The sequence below is a fragment of the Rhineura floridana genome, chromosome 21, assembly GCF_030035675.1.
Source record: "Rhineura floridana isolate rRhiFlo1 chromosome 21, rRhiFlo1.hap2, whole genome shotgun sequence".
In the NCBI taxonomy this organism is placed as follows: domain Eukaryota; kingdom Metazoa; phylum Chordata; class Lepidosauria; order Squamata; family Rhineuridae; genus Rhineura; species Rhineura floridana.
In genome coordinates this window covers 84,859-103,427 of record NC_084500.1, presented here as the reverse complement: position 1 = coordinate 103,427, position 18,569 = coordinate 84,859, and the positions used below count along the sequence as shown (strand labels likewise).

Here is an 18,569-nt window from a genome sequence, read left to right as displayed (position 1 = left end):
CCGACCGGTCACTCTTTCTGTCCTTGTGCCATGGATGTCTGGTTGAATCCCACCCCCCATGTCCCCCAAATCCAAAGTTGTTTCTTCAGCCTCCTTTCTGGGGAGGTGGGCAGGCAGGCGAGAGTCTGGTGCAGGGGGTGTGGTGCTACTCTTAAAATTCTGGCTTGAAAAACAGCAACAGATGCTCTTGCTCTGCTATGTCAAAGTATTCTTTAGGTCTTCCATCTTCTTGGCAAAGTGGGAGTGTCCTATTTTTATCCACAGACAAATGTTTTGGCCTTTGGAGAAAACCAAGGGATCGTGAGCTTTTGTTTTGGAGAAGAGCTGCAGCGTTGTGACCAAATCCAGGAAACCAGGAGGCTAAACTAATGTTTGGTCTCAAGGGTTCCCTATTTGTGCTGAACCCCGTGTGTTTAAATATGGCTTCTAAAGATCACAAATGAGAAGTAAATGCAGTGTGTTATCATTGTAAGAGGCTGTGTGTGTGTTTCCCTCTGTCTAAAGCCTAATGTGTCACTATCAAATATAATTAATACTTTTATCAAAGATTAAGCCCTGGTCTTGGCAGATCTCAACGTTTTCTCTTGTGTATCAAGCCTGGAATCCCAAGTTTTGTCTGCAGAAGTGCCCAGGACAGCTCAAGGACTGACTGTGTGGACAAGAGCAAAGGGGCAGGCGTGGAACAGACGTTCAGCCCCCTCAAGGGAGCAGCCCTGTGGGAGTCCTCCCCAGCAGATACTTTCTTGCTTCTCCAGAGTAACTAGAAGGCCTCTTGGCAAAGGCTGGATGATGGTGGCAAAGGCAAAGCTGCTTTGGGATTCCTCTTGAGTGTCTGCAGTTGTCTACTTTGGAGGGAGATCGCAGGCTCTGGTAGGCTGCCTCTAGACAGGAGCAAGGCTTCATTGGTGCTTTGAAGTATGACTCTAATGTACACTTCCCTGGAGTAGTAGTGTTATTTTGAAATGCCTCCGAAGAGTGGCTGCGTGGCAGATGCCGCATCCTGGCAGACAGAGCCAGGTCCTGCACTCTTGGCTGCCTTCATCCCTCCCAAAAGAGTTCCATGGCTGCAGCCAGGCGGCTTTCAAGGAGACCAGGCAGTGAAATGGGTTGCGATGCTGGCTGTAAGCCCTTGGCAGGGTGGGAGGAGGAGGATGCAGTGCCGAGGCTACATTTCCAGGCTGCCTTCCCCGCTGGAGCCCATCCAATTCCCGGGCGCCTGCTTTGTTAGAGGCGGGGTACCTTTTGGGGACCAATTGGCGGCTGTTGCCGGTTTTTCGTCCCTGTGGCAGCAGCGAGAAATGAGGCTGCAAACCTTGGCTTGGGCCGACGTTGGGTTCTCAGGTTCCCCGCGCGGCAAGGGGGTGTCCGTTTCTCCTGCTGACCGCAGCCGAGAGGGGTGCCCTGCTTTTGCCCGGGGGGGGGGGAAGCCACCTCTCAGCTCGCAGTCGCAACTCCCCGTGGCCGCTTCTGGCGGCGTGCTCCGGTGGGTGGGGGACCGATGGGAGTTATAGTGCGACAGCATCTCGGGGCCCCGCTCATTCTCGTGAGCCCCCCAAGGCTTGCGCGTGCGTTTCGTGTGCCCGGCGCTGCAGGAGGCGCCCCCGTGGCCAAGTCCTGCTGGTGCTGCTGCCCACGTGGGATGCCGAGAGGCGCCGGGCCCGCGCTGGCTGCTCCTGGCCCGCCCGCGCCCACCGGCGCAGCTTGGGCTCCTCCTGCCGCTCGGCGCCCTTCCTGTCCCAGGACGGCACGGCCGCAGCCCCGGCGGGATTCGAACCCGCCGCTCTGGCGGCGCCTCGCCGAGTGCTGACGTCATTGAGGCTTTCCCGCTCGTGGGAGGAAGTTTGTCCCCGCGGCGCCGCCGTCGCTGCCCCAGCCCCTCCTCCTCCTACGGGCGGGGCAGCGGAGGAGGAGGAGCGGCGGCTCCCCGGACAGGCCCAAGCGGAGGAAGCGGCGGCGGCGGCGCGTGAGGAGGATGCTGCAGCCCCGCCGCTGAGCCCGCCGCCGGTAAGCGGGAGGCTCCGGGTGGGCCCCTGAGCGTGTGCAGAGTGCGCCTACCCCCTCGCGGCTTCTGAATCCGGGAGGGGGCCTCCGTGGGGCGCCCGAGCTGAGGGGGGAAGGGGAGGCTGGTCTTGGCAACGCCGCGCAGGGGGAGGCCCTCCCCCCGGAATGGAGGCTGGGGTAATCCTCCTCCTTGCCGGCGAGGGCGAGGGGAGCCGGCCTGGCCTGGCCGCGGTGAGTCATTCTGTAATCGGCTCTTTGCGCGCCTGAGCCGCGAACCCCCGACGCCGCGAGCACGGCGGGGGCAGCACCTGTGGGGGGGCGTTGCTAGGCGACAGCATCCTGCTCCCCTTTATTGGGGCTCCTGCTGCATCCAGCCCTGCCCTCACCGGGAGGGCCGCCGATGTCCTCCGCGCAGAGGGAAGCTCGGCCGCCCCCCGCCGCCCCTCTTCTTGCTTGTCTCCCAGGCAAGTACGGGGGCTCCCCCCGGGTGCAGATGCTGCTCCCGCTCGGTTTGTGTCAGCTCCTGGAGGGAGAAGCAGCGGCTGCCCTCCTCTGTGCAGTGCCTGTTGTCCTTCGCAAGGGCCACGGGGGGATCTTGCACCCCTTTCCCGCAGCCTGGCTGGCTGGCTGGCAGAAGGCCTGGGAACTCCGGACAGCTGAAGAGCCTCTGGGCATGCGCGGTGGATTCCTAAATGGATGGGGGGGGGAGGTGCCTTCTAGTTCCATCGATGGGTTTGCTAGAGTGCTTCTGATGGGGACCGGAGGAGGCTCCAAGTGGTAAGTCTCGCTGGACCCACAATGTGGCTGAAGTCGGGGGGGGGAAGAAGCCCAAGTGAGGTAACAGCTCCCTTGTTCAACCTCCGATGGTTTCCACCCTTCCTTCCCCTTCCCTTTTAGAAAGTCTCCTGGTTCTTCTTAGCTATTCAGTGGCTGTTCTTATTGTCTCTCTGCTAGCTCTTTCCTGGTATTTTTAATTGCATTTGTACATTCCTTGTTTGTTAGATACTTGGGACTTTTAAAGGGAAGTTGGAAGTGTTTAAAAAGCAAATTAATTAAAATTATCCTGTGAGGGGGAACGCTCCAGGTGTCACCTTAAACCCCTGGCTGAGCTCTAGGTGGCAGCTGGTTTTGTTAGGTTTGCTTCTGTGCTGCAGAGACAGTGAGGCCCATGAACGGATCTTCCGTGCCTGGATCTTCATCCAGCGCTGTTTACCTTTGGGCAATGATTGATGGGGGGGGGAAGTTCTCCACAACTGAAGGACACAACGCTTACCTTGCAAGAGCCGTTCAGCCCTGAGAGAGGAGCTTGGGCACACCTTAGTCAGGTAGCTGTGCTGCTGCGCAGGGACTGTTCCTTCCCTTTCTGAAATGGGGGGAGGGGGGTTGTTCCTCCCCCCCAATCTCCTTCAAAATGTACGTTGCTCTTTTACTTATTGCCAGTGGCCCTTTCAAAAGTAAGGTATATATCCTTAGAAGTAATGCGCTAGCCACTTGGCTAGTTGTGTTCTTGCCAAATGCTAATTTGAAGATGGCATGGCAGTCCAAAGCACCACCTTGGTGTTGAGATTGGAGGTTTTTTGCCCTCTCGGGTCTGGCTAGTAGGTGGGCCAGTCCAGCCTCCCTCTTCCTCAGCCGATGGCTGTGATGCAGTTGAAATCCAGAGTCCTTCCCTTTGGCGAGGTATTGCGCCAGATACCTGGAGTATGTTTTGCCTCTTGTGCGTGTGTCAGAGAGGATGCTAAGGGTTGCTCTGAAAGCAAAACTAGCTTGGCAGGTGGTGTTTGCCTCCTGCCTTGAGCTGGTCAGTTTCACATCAACACTGGTCCTTCGTCCCCTGGGTGAGCTGCTTGTTCACTTGTGGGATTCCTCTCTCTCTCTCTCTCTCCCCCCCCCATTTCTTTTTGTTTAAGCTTGAACTGTGTGCAATTTTCCAGTAGTTTGCTGGGAGTTGTCTTTAAGTTGTGCAGCAGAACGAGTTTGGCAAAGGGCCGCTACAGCCGCCATCACACCAGAGTTCCCTGAAGGCACAAGCTGGTGTATGGCAGTGAGAAAGGATCCCTCTCTGTGCAGGCTTTGCCTGGTTGTTGTTGTTTCAAAAAACAATATTCTGCATGTTGTATTTTGATGCAGGGTTAGGATATGCTTATGAGGAAACAGATTTCACTTCCAGGTGTTTAGGCAGAGGCATGGTGCTTGCCAAAGCAAACAGCAACAATAAATTCTTTGTTTTCATTCCCGCCCCTGTCCCCAGCTTCAGCGACCCATGCGAACGAGGGGCTTCTTTATTTCTCTCTCTCTGGTTTTCTCCTCTGTCGCTGTGGACGACTGGCCCAGTAACAAGACCCAGGGAGATCCAGGTTCTCTGCCTGCCCACATCAAGCTCGAGGAAGGGAATGAGCTAGAGGTGAGGTGCCTGAGCTCCGTTTGCCTCTTTTAGGACAAAAGCACCAGCTCTTCATCTGGCATGGCAGCTGAAGTGCTGGGTGTGGGCAGCCTCCAGGCCTTGTCCTGTTGCTGTGGTCCCTGGGAGCCCTTGAGCCAGCCAGGCAAGTTCAGCTGAGCCAGGGAGTGGCAGCTGTGAGGTACAGGTGCAAGGCTGAGCTCTTTCGAGGAAGGGCCAAATCCAAATGCCACAAAATAATAGTATCCAGTACTGCTCAGCTTGTCTGTGTGTTCCTGAAATGGGCCGTCCTGCTGCCCAGGCTGGACCCCCTGAACATTAACCTCGCAATAGGTCTGGGGACTAGCGTCTGGTGTCCTCCTTGATGGGCCCCTGGATGGTTGTGCCCACACAGAACACAGGAGGAAGCCTCTTGGGATTCTTCTTCCTGAAGACCTTTCAGAATAAGTGCAGTCCTTGCCAGTTGTCTTCGGGGTGGGGAAGAGGAGCCCATCCCTTCAGCTGTGCAGATGAAGTGGGGTGGTGGTGTAAAAAGCCTTGATGTGGGAGAACCTCGGTCGTCGTCTGTTTATCCTGAGGTGTCTGTGATCCTGCATCAGGGTAATGCTTTGATTTCTGTTCATCTGGAGGGCTAGCTATGGGCATGTTCTAGCCCTCACAGCCAGGGTTTCTGGGGCTTCCTTGCAGGATCCCAGCAGCCTGCTGGTGAGTGTGATGCCCTTGCCAGTTTGTGGCTTTGCTGTTTTCCAGGTGGACCTAGTCAGAATAATGTTCAACATAAACCCTCTAGAGAACCTGAAGGTTTACATCAGCAGCCGGCCGCCCCTTGTGGTGTTCATGATCAGTGTTAGTGCAATGGCTATAGCCTTCCTGACCTTGGGGTATTTCTTCAAAATCAAGGAAATCAAGTCACCGGAAATGACAGAGGTAAAGTACAAAGCAGGGTCTGTATTTGCACACCACAGGGGTAGAATCTCTGAGGCTTGGTCTCTAGATCCAGAGAGAGATGCAACCACATGCACAGCAATGAATTCTTTGTCTTATGGGACAGTAGTTCTGTTTCTGGTGGGATTTGGGATGGCTTGTGCTTGGCCCCAAACTGGAATGCCTGGGGCAGCAGAGGGGGTAGTCAGAATGCTTAAGGTGGCAGATTTCCTTTGGATAAGGCACTTACCTTCTGCAGCCACCTCTCTGGGACTGCCATTCAGGTTTAAAACTGCAGGAGTGGGGAAGGCCCACCCCCTGGTGATGGCTGTTTCCCTAACTGTCTGTCTGTCTGTGGTGGGATTGGGGAGGGGAGGAAGATTGGGCCCTTCCTCTTTTCTTCCAGGGCAATTTATCTCTTAAAAGATGAAAGAATACTTGCCACATTTGAGCCTTCTTTTGATGTCCTATTTAAATCAGAAATGCAGGATTTCACCACAACTGAACTTCTTTGACCAGATTGTTGGGTCTAACTTGGTCCCCTGACCTGATCTTGCCACATGGTCTTCAAATGGGCACTGATGCTAAGGCGGCTGGCAGCAGAAGGCCCTAAATATCTGTTTGTCTTTAAGGACTGGAACACTTTCCTTCTGCGGTTTAATGACTTGGATTTCTGCATTTCGGAGAATGAAACATTAAAGCATCTCATAAATGATACCACCACTCCAGAAAGCGCTATGACCAGCAGCCAGGCCCGGCCTTCCACACCATCACCGCAGGCACTTGAGGATTCTGGCCCAGTCAACATCTCAGTTGCCATCACTTTGACGTTGGACCCCCTGAAGCCCTTTGGTGGTTTCTCCCGAAATGTCACCCACTTGAGCTCCACCATTTTTGGACACCAAATTGGACTTTCAGGTATGGCTTGTTGCAAGACTCACTGATGAATTCAACATACTGAGCCCAGTGGGAGGTGCAGATGCAATAGCAGAAGCCTTGTCCAGACTCATTTGTTAACATCGCACCCCCTCTTGTCTGTGTCATTTTGTACAGAAGATGTAGGACAGGCTTCTGCCCCAAGGGGCTTGCATGTGCTTTGGCTTAGTTTCAGTGGTCTGTATCCAGCATATGTCTTACTTGGAGGAGACCCACTGAAATGAATAGACATGACTAACTTGGATCCGTTAATTTCAATGGATCTTCTCTGAGTATGGCTAATGTTGGATATGGCCCAATAAGAGTAAATTATAGGGATAGGGGTTGGGAATGGTCTAAAGGCTTCCTAGGAAAGATGCATTTTGGGAAGAGGCTGGGAGGGAGGGAGGGGAGGGGGTCTCTGATCTGGAGGCTTTCCAAGAAGCAGATCTAGGTCGAAGGGGCAGTGAGAAGACATGGCGGAGTTCTTTCAGGGCGCAGGGAGACTTTTGAGCAGCTGAGGGTGATGGCACTGGGCAAGCGAATGTCACAGGAAGAAGAAGGGGAAGGGTTGGGAAATGAACACAGAGAGGCAAGGAAGGGTTTTGAAGGCAAAGACAAGAAGCTTCTGCAGGATCTGCAAGCAGACAGGAAGCCAGAGAAGGGATTTAACCAGGGGAGTCGCAGAGTCAGAGTGGTGAGAGGTGGGTCATTTTGGCAGCCGGATGCAGGATGGATGCGAGACAACAAAAACAGAGAGGAGGAAAAAATTGCAGTCATTTTGTCCAGAAATGTTTGCTTGTTGAGTATAGCCTGTTTCTACTTTTAACATAACGTAGAATGCTTTTCTCTTCTCTCTCTCCTGCTCCCCCATCCCAGGCAGAGATGCTCATGAGGAAATCAACATCACTTTCACCCTGCCCGCTGCCTGGAATTCGGACGACTGTGTTCTGCATGGCCACTGTGACCAAGCAGTCTTCATAACCTGCATGACCATCACGGCAGCCATCGGGGTCTTCCCGGTCACAGTGTAAGGGTCTCTTGTTGCTCCTTCCTTCCTTCCTTCCTTCCTTCCTTCCTTCCTTCCTTCCTTCCTTCCTTCCTTCCTTCCTTCCTTCCTTCCTTCCGAAGCCCTGACATAGCCAAAGAGGATTTTTATGCCCTGGTTATCCGTATGTTCTTTTTTTAAAAAAATGCTATTTCATGCCTTGAATTGACTTTTTGACACATTCTGAGAAACAACAAGCAGAGGTTCTGGTTTATCCATCTCTCAAAAACATTTATTAAATTTGTTAGTCACTTTTATTCACAAAAATGAACCCAAAGCGCCTTAAAATCAATAAAAAAGTTAAAACCAGTATAAATAATTAAACAACAGAAAAAGTTAAAAACACATAAATATAACAGTGGTGGAACAGTCCACCCCTAAAAGAGGCTACAACATCAATAGCTCTCCAAAAGAAGGGGCCAAATGTCTGGGAGAAATGTTTTTGCCTGGCACCTAAAACAGATAATGATGGTGCCAGGGGTGCCTCGCTGGAGAGAGAGTTCCACCAAGGGGAGGCCACCACTGAGAAGTCCCGCTCTCGTGTCGCCACCCTCTGAACCCCCCTGGGAGGGGGCACATGAAGAAGGGCCTTGGATGCCAAATGCAGGTCTGGGTTGGTTCACATGGAGAGAGGCAGTCCTTGAGGTATTGGGGTCCTGAGCCTTGTTTATTTATTTATTTATTATTTTATTTATATCCCGCCCTTCCTTTGGCTTTATAGGTCAAAACCAGCACTTCGAATTGAGCCTGGAAACTAATTAGTCACCTCTGTAGTTGTGCCAGAGTTGGTGTTATGTGCTCAGACCGTCTTGCCCCAGTGAGCAATCTGGCTGCTGAATTCTGCACCAGCTGCTGTTTCCAAACTGTCTTCAAAGGCAGCCCCATGTATAACACACTGTAGTAATCTAGCTTAGAGGTTACCAGGGTGTAGACAACAGAAGTCAGGCTAACCCTGTCCAGATAGGGGCACAGCTGGGCCACCAGCCGAAGCTGATGGAAGGCACTTCTTGCTACCTAGGCCACTTGAGCCTCAAGCGAAGGTGAAGGATCCAGGAATACCTCCGTGCTATGCACTTGCTGCTGCAGAGGGAGTATAACCCCATCAAGAGCAGGCCACAACCCCTCCATCCAGTCTAGAGAACCACCCACCAACAGTGCCTCAGTCTTGTCTAGACTGAGCTTCTCTCATCCAGCCCACTATCAAGGCAAGCCATCAGCCTAGTGCATCCACTGCTGCACCTGGAGATGTAAGGGAGAGATATTGCCGAGAATATACTCCAAAACTCTGGTTAACACCACTTACTGGTTTCATATAGATGTTAAATAGCATGGGGGATAAAATCGAACCCTGTGGACCCCCACACTGAAGGCTCCATGGAGCTGAACGATACCCACCCCCAAGCACCACCCTCTGAGAGCAACCTTCCAAGCAGGACTGGAACCACTGCACAGCACTGCCCTCTGACCCCAGCCCAGACAGCTGCTCCAGAAGAATACCGTGGTCGATGGTATGGGAAGATGGTCTGAAGGCACATGAGGCCAGCACCCTACTGAAGCTAAGCAGGGCCAGTTGTGGTCAGTGCCTGAATGGGAGACCATTTGGGAACCATATGTAAGCCGCCCTGGGTTTCAGTCATGAAAAGAAAGGCTGGGTAGAAATGTAATAAATAAATAAATAAGATATCGGCGTAAGGCCTCATTCTGGCTTTCGGCTTTGGGTTGTATTTTGGCCAATCCCAGCAGAAAGGGCAGCAGAGACTGGGATGCACAGCTCACCCTTGTGTCTTGCCCTGCAGTCAGCCACCACACTGTATTCCGGAGACGTACATTAATGCGACCTTCTGGTACAAGATCTTCACCACTGCAAGGGACTCCGAAACCAAATACGCCCAAGACTACAACCCTTTCTGGTGTTACAAAGGAGCCATTGGCAAAGTCTATCATGCATTAAATCCCAAACTGACAGTTATGGTTCCAGATGTAAGTGATCTCGGTACATTTAATGTATCGGCAATGTTCAAAGTCTGCAACTGTACATGTGGGGAATGGGGGGAGGAGGTCTTGTGTGTGAGAAACTGCCTCAGGGGGGTTGCATCCCCCACCCCCTATCCCAGGGTGGCATCTGCATATGGAATTACTGCAGGCTCAGGAAAGAGTGTCTTTCTCCCTCCCCCGCCCCCTCCCTAATGCAGGATGACCGCTCCTTAATCAATCTGCATTTAATGCACACCAGCTACTTCCTCTTTGTGATGGTCATCACCATGTTCTGCTATGCAGTGATCAAAGGCAGACCAAGCAAGCTGCGGCAGAGTAACTCTGAGTTCTGTCCTGAAAAGGTAGGTGGGTGCGGGAAGCGTCCCTGGCACTGGTTCTGAGATGGGCAGCAGTGGCTCCTGCTCTGCCAGCTGCTCATTCAGAGGCTGGCCACGGGAAGCACTGAGCCACGCAATCTCTTTTTGGCTGACTGGGGTGCTCACGTGTGGCCATCGCAAAGTCAGACACAAGTGGATTGGCCACTCTCCTGGCCAGTGCCTCAGGCAGGGCTGAAACAGAAAGTAGCCTGTAGTAGCCTTTTTCATGTTTGGACCCAGTAGGGATTGTTGGGGGTCCCTTGGTTACCTCAGTCGGTCTGAGACACTCCACTCCACCCTTTCCACGGGCTGGGAATGACTCGTACCTGAAACCCTGGAGAGCCAGTATTGAGCTAGATGGGCTCCTGGCCCGCGCTTGACGTCACTCACGTCAGCCTTGTAAATTAGCCCGAAGTAGTTTCACCTGCAACAAGGTTCACTCTGCTCATGGAGCGCTCCACCCTTCCTTTGCCTTATGATTAAAAAGCAGGCCTGTACAAACTATTGTGGGCTGACAGTAGTGGCAAGGAGCTCCACGCTGGTCTCTGCCCACTTGATTTCGATGGTGAGCCTGAAAACCCAGCGGAGGGATGGGTCCCCTGACTGTGCCACCAGCCCACTTGGGTTTTATGCTGGTCATTCAAGCCTTTGCCTCCTTGTGCCTCTAGGCAAGAAGCAAAATATATGTGCTGACTTCCAGTTCCCATCCAGTACCCGCTTATGAGTTTAGCCCTCACAATGATAGGGTGGCTATGGCGCCTAGGTTTGGTGGCTCAAATCCAACTTTTTTTTTTAAATTTCAGGTTGCTTTCTCAGAAGTGTGACACCCCCCCACCTCCTTCCTCCAAAAGTGATGGAGTCTGCAATCATTGCCTGCTGAACCCAGAACTCGGCCCTGATTCGTTATGAATTCATTATATTGTGATGTTGGGTTATTCCAACCAAAGACATTTTAAGTGCCTGTAACGGTTATTTATAGGAGTATATGTGGAACAGGTGAAGGCATTGCAGCCCAGGACAGTTGGGGACCCCTTAGCCTGTTTGTGTCAGACTGTTTTGTGGCAGTGTGACTGCCTAATTGGAGCCAGAGATATTTGTGTGTGTGTGTGTGTGTGTCTTGCTGCATTGGGACATTTCAGATGCCTTTTGCAATTGTCTCAGAAAAAGCACCTTATTTTCCCAGTGGTCTGTCCAGGGTCTCCAAGGCAGGGCCCTCCTCTCTGCTGCCGTACTGCCATTCCGAAGCCACGGAGGACGGCCTCCGTGGAGAGAGTGTGGGCCACGGTCTGGTTTCTTCCTGCCCATTTCCTGTCTGCTTCCAGAAAGATACCAATATTTCTAGATTTGTTTTTTAAACAGCAACAACAAAACCACCTGGCATACTTGCGTTTTAATACTGGCTGTAGTTAGGAAAGATACTTGTAATTTTAGATTAAGAAAAGCAAGAGAGGCATCTTCCACTTTGCACTCTGCTTCTTTGAAAGTGCTCCTAAAATTGTAAGTCAGCACAGACTGAATCTCCATTGGCACCATCCTGGATCAAATCAAGGCTGTTGCTGCAGGGCGTGCCCTTTGATGCTGATCTGCATGCGCAGATAAACCACATGCTGCAGAATCCCTGGGATTGCCCCGTTACAGACAGTGTAGGCACTGCTTGTGTGTGCGCACGCACACGCATCTGAAAGGTTTGTTTGTTTCATGTATATCACAACCTTCCAGTCCACAGAAAACCAGCTTTTCTGAGGAGATTTCAGGCCGGCTGCTTCTCTGACGTGCTCGTTGTTTGTTGAGAAAATATTTTTCTCTTTTCAGTGTGGGTGAGAGTTTCAGCACATAGTCTGGAATGGTCTAGTCGTCTTATGATCTGCATGTGTAAGGTCAGCTCTTGCTTTCCAAACTGGGAACTTCTGTTGGGCTTTCAGGGGCCTGATGATGAAAGGAAGAGGCAGGCAGCCAAGGGTAATTGGGGCATGCTGCCCGTCGCCCTCTGTTTGTTGAACGTGTTGTCTGGTGAGAGAGATGCTGGGAGCCGCCTGACGCTGTGGAGGGAAGCCTTCCAGGTGGGTAGCCTTTGTGTTCAACTTTGGACCTTCTCCTTGGAGAGCTTTTGAGTCTAGGGGGGGCTTTTCCTTCTCTGCCCTTCCTGTTTGTGCAACATCCTCCAGTTTCACTCTTGAAGAGGTGCAGGGAAGGTTAGGATCCCCTTTGGCCAGTGCTTTGAAGACATTGCTGGTTGCCTCAGTGACATTTTCCTCCTTCTCCACTCTGGCTTTCATATCTGGTGGCTGCGCGGCATCTCTCCATATTGAAACAAGCCTGTTTTTTTCTTACGAGAATGGCTTGCTTCGTGTTTGCACAAAATAACACAGTGTGTGGCCTGCTTTCATTGAAGGAGTTCCTTGCCCATGCACTGCCTTGCTTGGTGTCTCATAAACGTCTCCAACATGGGGACTATCTCCAGGGATCTTTGGGTTCTGGTATTGGGCAATGAGTGTGGCAGTGATTTTTTTTTTAAAGCATCCTCTTCGAGTTAAAATTCCAACAAAACACGTTTTAAATGGAAAAAATCTTGTGGACTTTGAAAGAAGAATGTTGGGGTTTCTGTTAACCTTTTGCTTTTCTGGTCTGTTCCAGACATGAATCTGGTGCTGGTCCCAGCTGTTCACAGGGAGGAGGAGGAGGGCTGGGGCAGAGCAGGGTGCGTCACACAGAAGAAGTCAGGGGCATCCAGGCAGGAGGATTCAAACGGGGCATTGCAGCGGCTGTTCGGATCATATTGATCTTGCTTTTTTCTTTTTCATTTTCGCTATTGAATCAGGTTTGATTCTGTTTTGTTTTCTTGTTAGAAATCTGCCATTCCAGTTGAGTTCTCTGGCATGATATGAAGGGTCACAATCTCGTTATTCCCCACCCCTCCTTTCCCCCAGCGTCCTTTGCAGGAGATGGAGGGTTAAGACAGCATTTCACTTGCCTCTGGGGCTGCCGGTCAGTAACTGATTTATTAATGACACTTCTCTCCTAAGTTAATTTTTTTGTGTTTGTAAGATACAGATATTGCTTTGCAAAATAAAAGTTTATTACTATCAGTAGATTCCCCTGAGAGTGTTTGTATCTGGCAGCATCCAATCAGCATCGGGGAGCGGGCTGTCATTCTGCCAGCTCGTGTCTTGCTTCACAGTCGGGATTTAGCTTTTAGACTGTGTGTGCTACCTTGGGGGGCAGCTGGATCTGTTACAGGGGAAAGGAGCACAGCAAGGTTGTCTTCTGGATTTTGGACAGTAAATTTGAGCCTCTTCCCAGAAACCCTTGCCAGCGGGGCAGCTTAGGGTACAATGCTGGGGGGAGAAGAGTGGCATCCAGAGGGAGTTGAGTCAGGAGAAACCGTGGCAGCTCTCCAGTTAAATGTTGAAATCTCAGACTAGTGAGGGACTAGCCTCTCTGGAGGTTGCTCTGCCCTGTGAGGTGGTCACTCTTTTCCCAAGCAGTAGGCTGCATGGAAGAGCGACTTTGAACCCAAATCCCAGTCCAGCACTCAAGCTTTGTAGGCATCAGTGCCTGGTTGTGGCTGCTGAAGTTTCATTATGCTTCATGCTTGCTTCTGTAGGGTTTTTCAGCTTCTCTTTGTCAGGAAGACTGTGGGGTGGAGAGCTGGAAAATAATTTATGCCTGACTCGAGTCAGTCCTACTGGACTAATCACCTTTTAATCTTCTTTCATGTGTCTCTGCCATTATAAGATTTGCCAGCTGCATAGGCCTGCTGGCACAAAAAAGTTTTCGAGAGATGCCTGACAGTCAGAAGTGAGAAGCCTGTCAAAACTCTGCTGGAAGAGTGTTCCACAGCATGGGATTGAGGTCTGGTCCAGGCCAGCTGGGCCTCAGTAAAAAAAAAAAAAAAAGGGGGGGGGGGAGACAGGAGATAACAGCATAATATGCTGGCAGGCTGTCACTAGATGGCGCCAGAATCCCTTTTTATGCGATTAGGATGCTACAGCTTTTGCATCTGGTTCAAGAGCAAGTCAGACATTCATGCTGACATTTGCTATGATAACTGACTGGTCAGCTAGTGCTCTGCTCCCGGTGGGCCATTGCTGGGGAAATAGAGTAATGGGGGAGGGGCGGCTGCTGCCCTCCGCTGTGTGTAGTGTGCACTGGGCTCCCTTGGGAGGGAGGGCGGGATATAAATTTGATAAATATCAGTCATCTGGAAACAAATGTGTCTCTCCCCCCCCCCCGAGAAAAATTATCTCAGGCAGGAAGCTGAGCTCCCCACAGCCATCTGGCATTTTAAAAAGACTGTAATTCAGAGGCCAAAATCTATCACAAATAGCTGCCCACCCTCTCCCCGAAGAGGCTATGTTTTCATTACACAGAACACTAGGCAGGCTCCACTGAACATTGTTTCTGACAAAATAGTCATAGAGAAGCTACTTCTTTAAACAAAACTCTTGAGCCAGCTTTTCTGATGCACAATTGCATTCACAGTGGCATACAAGAAGATTCAACCAAAACCAGAAATGTACTTTGAAGGGAGCTGATGAAACACTTCACTACTGTGGGAGTTTCTGACCCAAGTATCTCTTTTTGAAGAAGGGTGGTACCTGCCCCCCAAGAACAGGCTCTGTCTCGTCTTCAGACTGATGCTTTTCCAGGCTTGCCCTTTTGCTTATTAACATCACTTTCCCAGCTTTGTAGCCCACCTTCCTTCAAGGGCCTCTCGCAGGAATTCTTGAAACATTTCTGTTTGAGAAGAGAAACATACATAGCTGTAGTGCATAACCAGAGCACCTTAAATGCTTGGCGTGTGGCTTCTAGGCCTCTGCGTTGCTAGCCTTGGGGTTTGCTTCATCAGATGTAAATTTGTTTCATAAGTCTGAAAGCTAAATAAGCAAACCCTGAAGAGAGAGAGATGCTGCATGAATCTGTCCACTGCACTCAGAAAGCAGGAGGAGGAGTACCACTTCCCTGTCAGAAATCTTCTATGAATGGCCTCCAAATGTGTAGTGCCCTTGAGGACTAGCAACATGTAGCAGTTGTCTTGTGAAAGCCGTTTTGTGCTGGCGGTGGGAGGAAGCTGTTCAGAAGCAGAGTGCCAGCTGGGCATGAGCGCAAGCACCCCATTGTGTGTGGCTTCAGTGCTTGGATGGGCTGTGCATGCTGAGGGTGGATTGCAGGACCAGGCGGAGGCCTGTAGGGTTGCCTCCTTTGCTTGCAGCAGTTGGCTGACTTTTGCTTTGTTGCCCCCCCCCCCGTTGCCTGGGCATCACTTGCAGCCCCAGAATGAGGACATCAAGCCGTGTGGTTATTGGAGGTGCCTGTAAAGAAGAGGGAGCCAGTGTGGCATAGTGGTTAAGGTGGCGGACTGCGACCTGGAAGACCAGGGTTCGAATCCCCACATAGCCATGAAGCTCACTGGGTGACCTTGGGGCAGTCACTGCCTCTCAGCCTCATGAAAACCCTCTTCATAGGGTCGCCAGAAGTCGGAATCGACTTGAAGGCAGTAGGCACGCACACATAAAGAAGAGGGAAACGGAATGGCGCCAGCTGCAGTAGTGACACTATCTTTGAAATCCAGGTAACTGCAGTTCCAGGCTTGATTGCTGAGGGGGCGGAGGGCTTCCTTGGGTCGCCAGTTGCCTCAAAGAAAAGTGGACCATGCCTGGGAGCATTGCTGAGCGCCTGAGGCCGCTCTTTGCCCCATAGAGCCAGAGGGTGCGCTGGACTAGCTTGTTTGGCGCGCTGTCCACCACAGCAGACCCTTCGGCAGGCTGAAGCCCCCCCCCGGCCGTTCCTAAAGCCCTTGTCCCGAGGGTTGGCTGCTACACAGGCGCTAACCTCCTGCCCCCCACCCCGCGAGTCCCGGGCTGCGGCGCCCCAGACGTCCTGCTTCCAGGAAGAGGCAGACAGCCGGGAGCGGCGCTGGCCCAGATGCTTCCCCTGCGGCCCGGCCCGGCGGCTCCTCTGACGCGCTGCCCGGAAGGCGGCCCGAGCGACGCCTGCGCCCGGTCGCCCTCCGCCTTGGCCGAGCCTCACCCAGGCCCCGGGGCGCGCGGGGGTGGTGGCGGTCTTGCCTTCCTAGGAACTCTGAGGCGTCTCCCCGGCCGGTCCTTTTCGGGTTCACCTTGGTGGGGCCGGAGGAGCCAAGGGATATTTCCTCCGGTCCGGTTCGCGGCGGACAGGAGGCGCGCTCTGTACGTGCTCAGAGGCGAGCTCGTCACGTGCCTTGGGCCGAGCAGGAGGTGGCGGCTGTGCGTCTTCCCCCGCCTTCGGCAGGCGGAGCGAGGCGGGGGCGGAGAAGGCCGGCCGGGAGAGGCCGAGGCCGCCCCGCCCCGTCCGAGCTCCCGACGGAGGGAGGCGCTCCCACCCCCCCCGGAGCCGCGCTCCTTCGCCCGCCTGTCGGCGGCGGCGCCAGGGACGCTCGGCAGGCACGTCCCGCTCCTCCTCCTCGCGGCTGCTCCGCCCGGCTGTGCAACAGTTTCCCCGAAGTTGCCGGAGGGCGGCGGCGAGGCGGAGCCGCCGAGAGCCGCCCTTGGGCGGGCAGGAGATGCTCGGCGGGGAAGAAGCCGCCGCCGCCGCTTCCTACTCCTCCGCCTGGGCGACGCGGTACCTGCCTCGCGCAGCGTCTCCTTCGGGGACTCTGGAGCCGGCGCGCTCCTCCTGAAGGCCGGGAGGGAGGCGGCGCGGCGCGGCCGGGCTCGGCTCCAGCATGGGCGCCAAGCAGACCAAGGGCTGCCCGCCCCCCGCCAGCCCCCAGACCGCCGCCCGCCGTAGGATGCTGCCCTCGCGAGAGCGCGGGGATTTCCTGGCGTCTCTCGTTGTTCGCTCGAGCGAAAAGTTTGGCAAGGGCGGCGGTGGCGGCCTCCCCCCCTATCACCGCCGGATCGGCCTGATCCAGGACTTGCTGGGGATGGTCAAACAAGGCAAGCAGGAGGAGGCGACCGACCTGCTGAAGCACCTGCGCCAGGTAATTCGGCCGTCGTCCTTCTCTTCCTCCGGGGACGGGGGTCGGGGGCTTCGAAGCGCAGCCCCGGGAGGGGACCCGCGGAGCAAACGCCCCGGTGCGGCTCGGCAGAGGCTCCAGGGCGGTCTGAGCCGAGGAAGGTAGCTTACCTCAGCGGGGCAGAGACCCTTTCTTCGAGTTCTACGGGCTGTTAGTGTCCGAGTGCTTTGCAAGGCTGAAGGAGAGATCTGGGGGTCCAAAGGCCACCCGCTGTCTGATGGCGTAATTGGGGCAAAAGTTCCCACTAGGAGAAGGGGCAAGTGGGCTCAGGCAGGGTGGCTTCTGCATGGAGGGGGCCGCTGGTCCCACTTCCCAAAATTCCTTGGGCCAGCCTGGGTGCTGCGCTGGCCACCATCATTTTGGACCTTGTTCAGTTGCTCATTAGAAACCTCCCAACTGGGTTCTGGTGTGTGGGGCTACAGCCAGGGTCATCACGCCCCCCCCCTTGAAGGTCTCCTATAGGAAAAGCAGGACTCTTGACCAGGAGCAGGAAACCTCTGGCCTGCTGGGGCTGCCTGGGCTGTTTTAGCCAAGCCACATCCAGTGCCCTGCACATGACATCGTGTATGACATCATGTATGGGGCAGCCAAAAGAGCCCGCAAAGTCTTGCAAAGCATTGTCTTGTGGAGTGCGTTGAAAAGACCCCTGCAGACAAAAAGGTCACCCGTCACTGTGACCTCAGGTGGCTGCTAGGTGAACAGCTCTGCCCCGCTGCCACACTTGGCCGGGAGGGATCCATGTAACCACCCGTACTCATAAGAGAGAGCAGGTGGAGAGCCTGTCGGGGTGGCACCTGCCTTGGATTGCGGCCTTGAACGTGTTCAGTGATTTCCTGCTTAGTAATTTCCTCTTGTGTAAAATGAGATAGCAGTTCAACTCTATTCTGAAATGAACTTTTATATTTTTGCTTCCTCCTTTGAAGAAACAAAATGGCCAAGTGGTATAAAAACCTGCCCAAGACTGGAAAGTGGGCAAAGGGCAAAGTGGTGCACATCGAAGCCGGAAGACCCTGCTGGGCAGGCTGGGCAGAGAGGGGCCCGCTGCGTTGTGTGGCTTCTGGCCAGCACAGCTGTAGCGTCAGGTTGGCGTTTCTGCTGTGTGAGGTCCCTCCCAGGTGGGATTCTCCTGTTTGAGGAGCCACCCCTACAAGCTGGAAGGCTGCATCCCTGGAAGGAGGCCTGATTCCGAGAAAACAGTTTGGCCCAAATGACACAATGGCAGGCTGAACTAGTTTTGCCACTTAACTTTTTTCCTTGCTTGCTTTCTTTCTTCACTTGACTTCTCCAATCTTAAATGATCTTGCAGGGTGCAGTTCTCTTGGCTCTAGAGCTGGCTTTTTCTCTTGCAGGCAGCCGGTGAACTTGTTTGGGCTTCCTTTGTTTCCCTTCTGGAAGTGTTGATTCCTCACAGGCACATTCTGTTGCATCATGGGGTGTGTGGGAGCAGACCTTGGAAGATGGGGGGGGTCCGCAAAAGCCTCCACGTCTTTATGTCTAATGTCTGCACGAGGCCATTGCCCTGCAAATGCTGTGGTGTTAGTGCTGTGGCGGGGGCTTGTGCCTTCTTGCACTGAGGGTCAGAGGGGTTAGGCTTCTACCACCTCTGTGGCTTCAGTGAGGAAATGGGCTGAGGATTGAGCTGGGCTCTTTGAACGTGCGGCCCTTTCCCAGTCCTGTCAATGCTCAGCGATTTGAAGAACAGCAATGGATTTCTGTGGAAGAGGCTTGTGGCACAGTTATATGAATGCCCTAAAATAGACCAGTGGCTGATTATGTTCCAGAGGCCCTGGCTAGAGCTCAACCCTTTTGGCCTGGAACAGTAGCTGCTTGTAGGATGGGGGCGATGGTGAACAACTTAGCAGCCCCTGGCCCACAACTGACCTCCCCTTCATACACTCAGAATTGTAGAGTTGGAAGGGGCCTATAAGGCCA

The 18,569-nt window shown here is 53.4% G+C and overlaps 2 protein-coding genes across 4 annotated transcripts in view; both read left to right on the top strand.

Annotated features, from left to right (window-relative positions):
- Positions 1-1,719: 1,719 nt before the first annotated feature.
- On the top strand, positions 1,720-12,726 carry TMEM248 (transmembrane protein 248). 3 transcript variants are annotated; one of them, XM_061605427.1, is made up of 8 exons: positions 1,722-2,004; positions 4,253-4,405; positions 5,153-5,329; positions 5,959-6,244; positions 7,121-7,271; positions 9,086-9,269; positions 9,482-9,625; positions 10,444-12,726. In XM_061605427.1, the coding sequence occupies exons 2-8, from the start codon at positions 4,265-4,267 to the stop codon at positions 10,462-10,464; spliced, it is 1,104 nt and encodes a 367-aa protein (XP_061461411.1). In that variant the 5' UTR covers positions 1,722-2,004; positions 4,253-4,264; the 3' UTR covers positions 10,465-12,726. The 3 variants fall into 3 exon arrangements, with proteins under 3 accessions (XP_061461413.1, XP_061461411.1, XP_061461412.1); XM_061605428.1 differs by lacking the exon at positions 1,722-2,004 and adding an exon at positions 2,671-2,778; XM_061605429.1 differs by lacking the exon at positions 4,253-4,405 and having other exon boundaries at positions 1,720-2,004.
- A 3,238-nt stretch (positions 12,727-15,964) lies between these two features.
- LRRC75A (leucine rich repeat containing 75A) overlaps positions 15,965-18,569 on the top strand; it is a 31,869-nt gene continuing 29,264 nt past the window's right edge. Inside the window, exon 1 of the mRNA XM_061604688.1 lies at positions 15,965-16,601. Coding sequence (XP_061460672.1) covers positions 16,344-16,601 — 258 coding nt within the window. The 5' untranslated portion in view covers positions 15,965-16,343. The remainder of the gene's footprint in view (positions 16,602-18,569) is intronic.

Excerpts from the sequence above, each read along its gene's own strand:
- TMEM248 (XM_061605427.1), top strand. The coding sequence starts at position 4,265 with ATGCGAACGAGGGGCTTCTTTATTTCTCTCTCTCTGGTTTTCTCCTCT. Across the intron at positions 9,270-9,481 it reads TGACAGTTATGGTTCCAGAT|GATGACCGCTCCTTAATCAA; the intron begins GTAAGTGATCTC and ends TCCCTAATGCAG. Across the intron at positions 9,626-10,443 it reads CTGAGTTCTGTCCTGAAAAG|GTTGCTTTCTCAGAAGTGTG; the intron begins GTAGGTGGGTGC and ends TTTAAATTTCAG.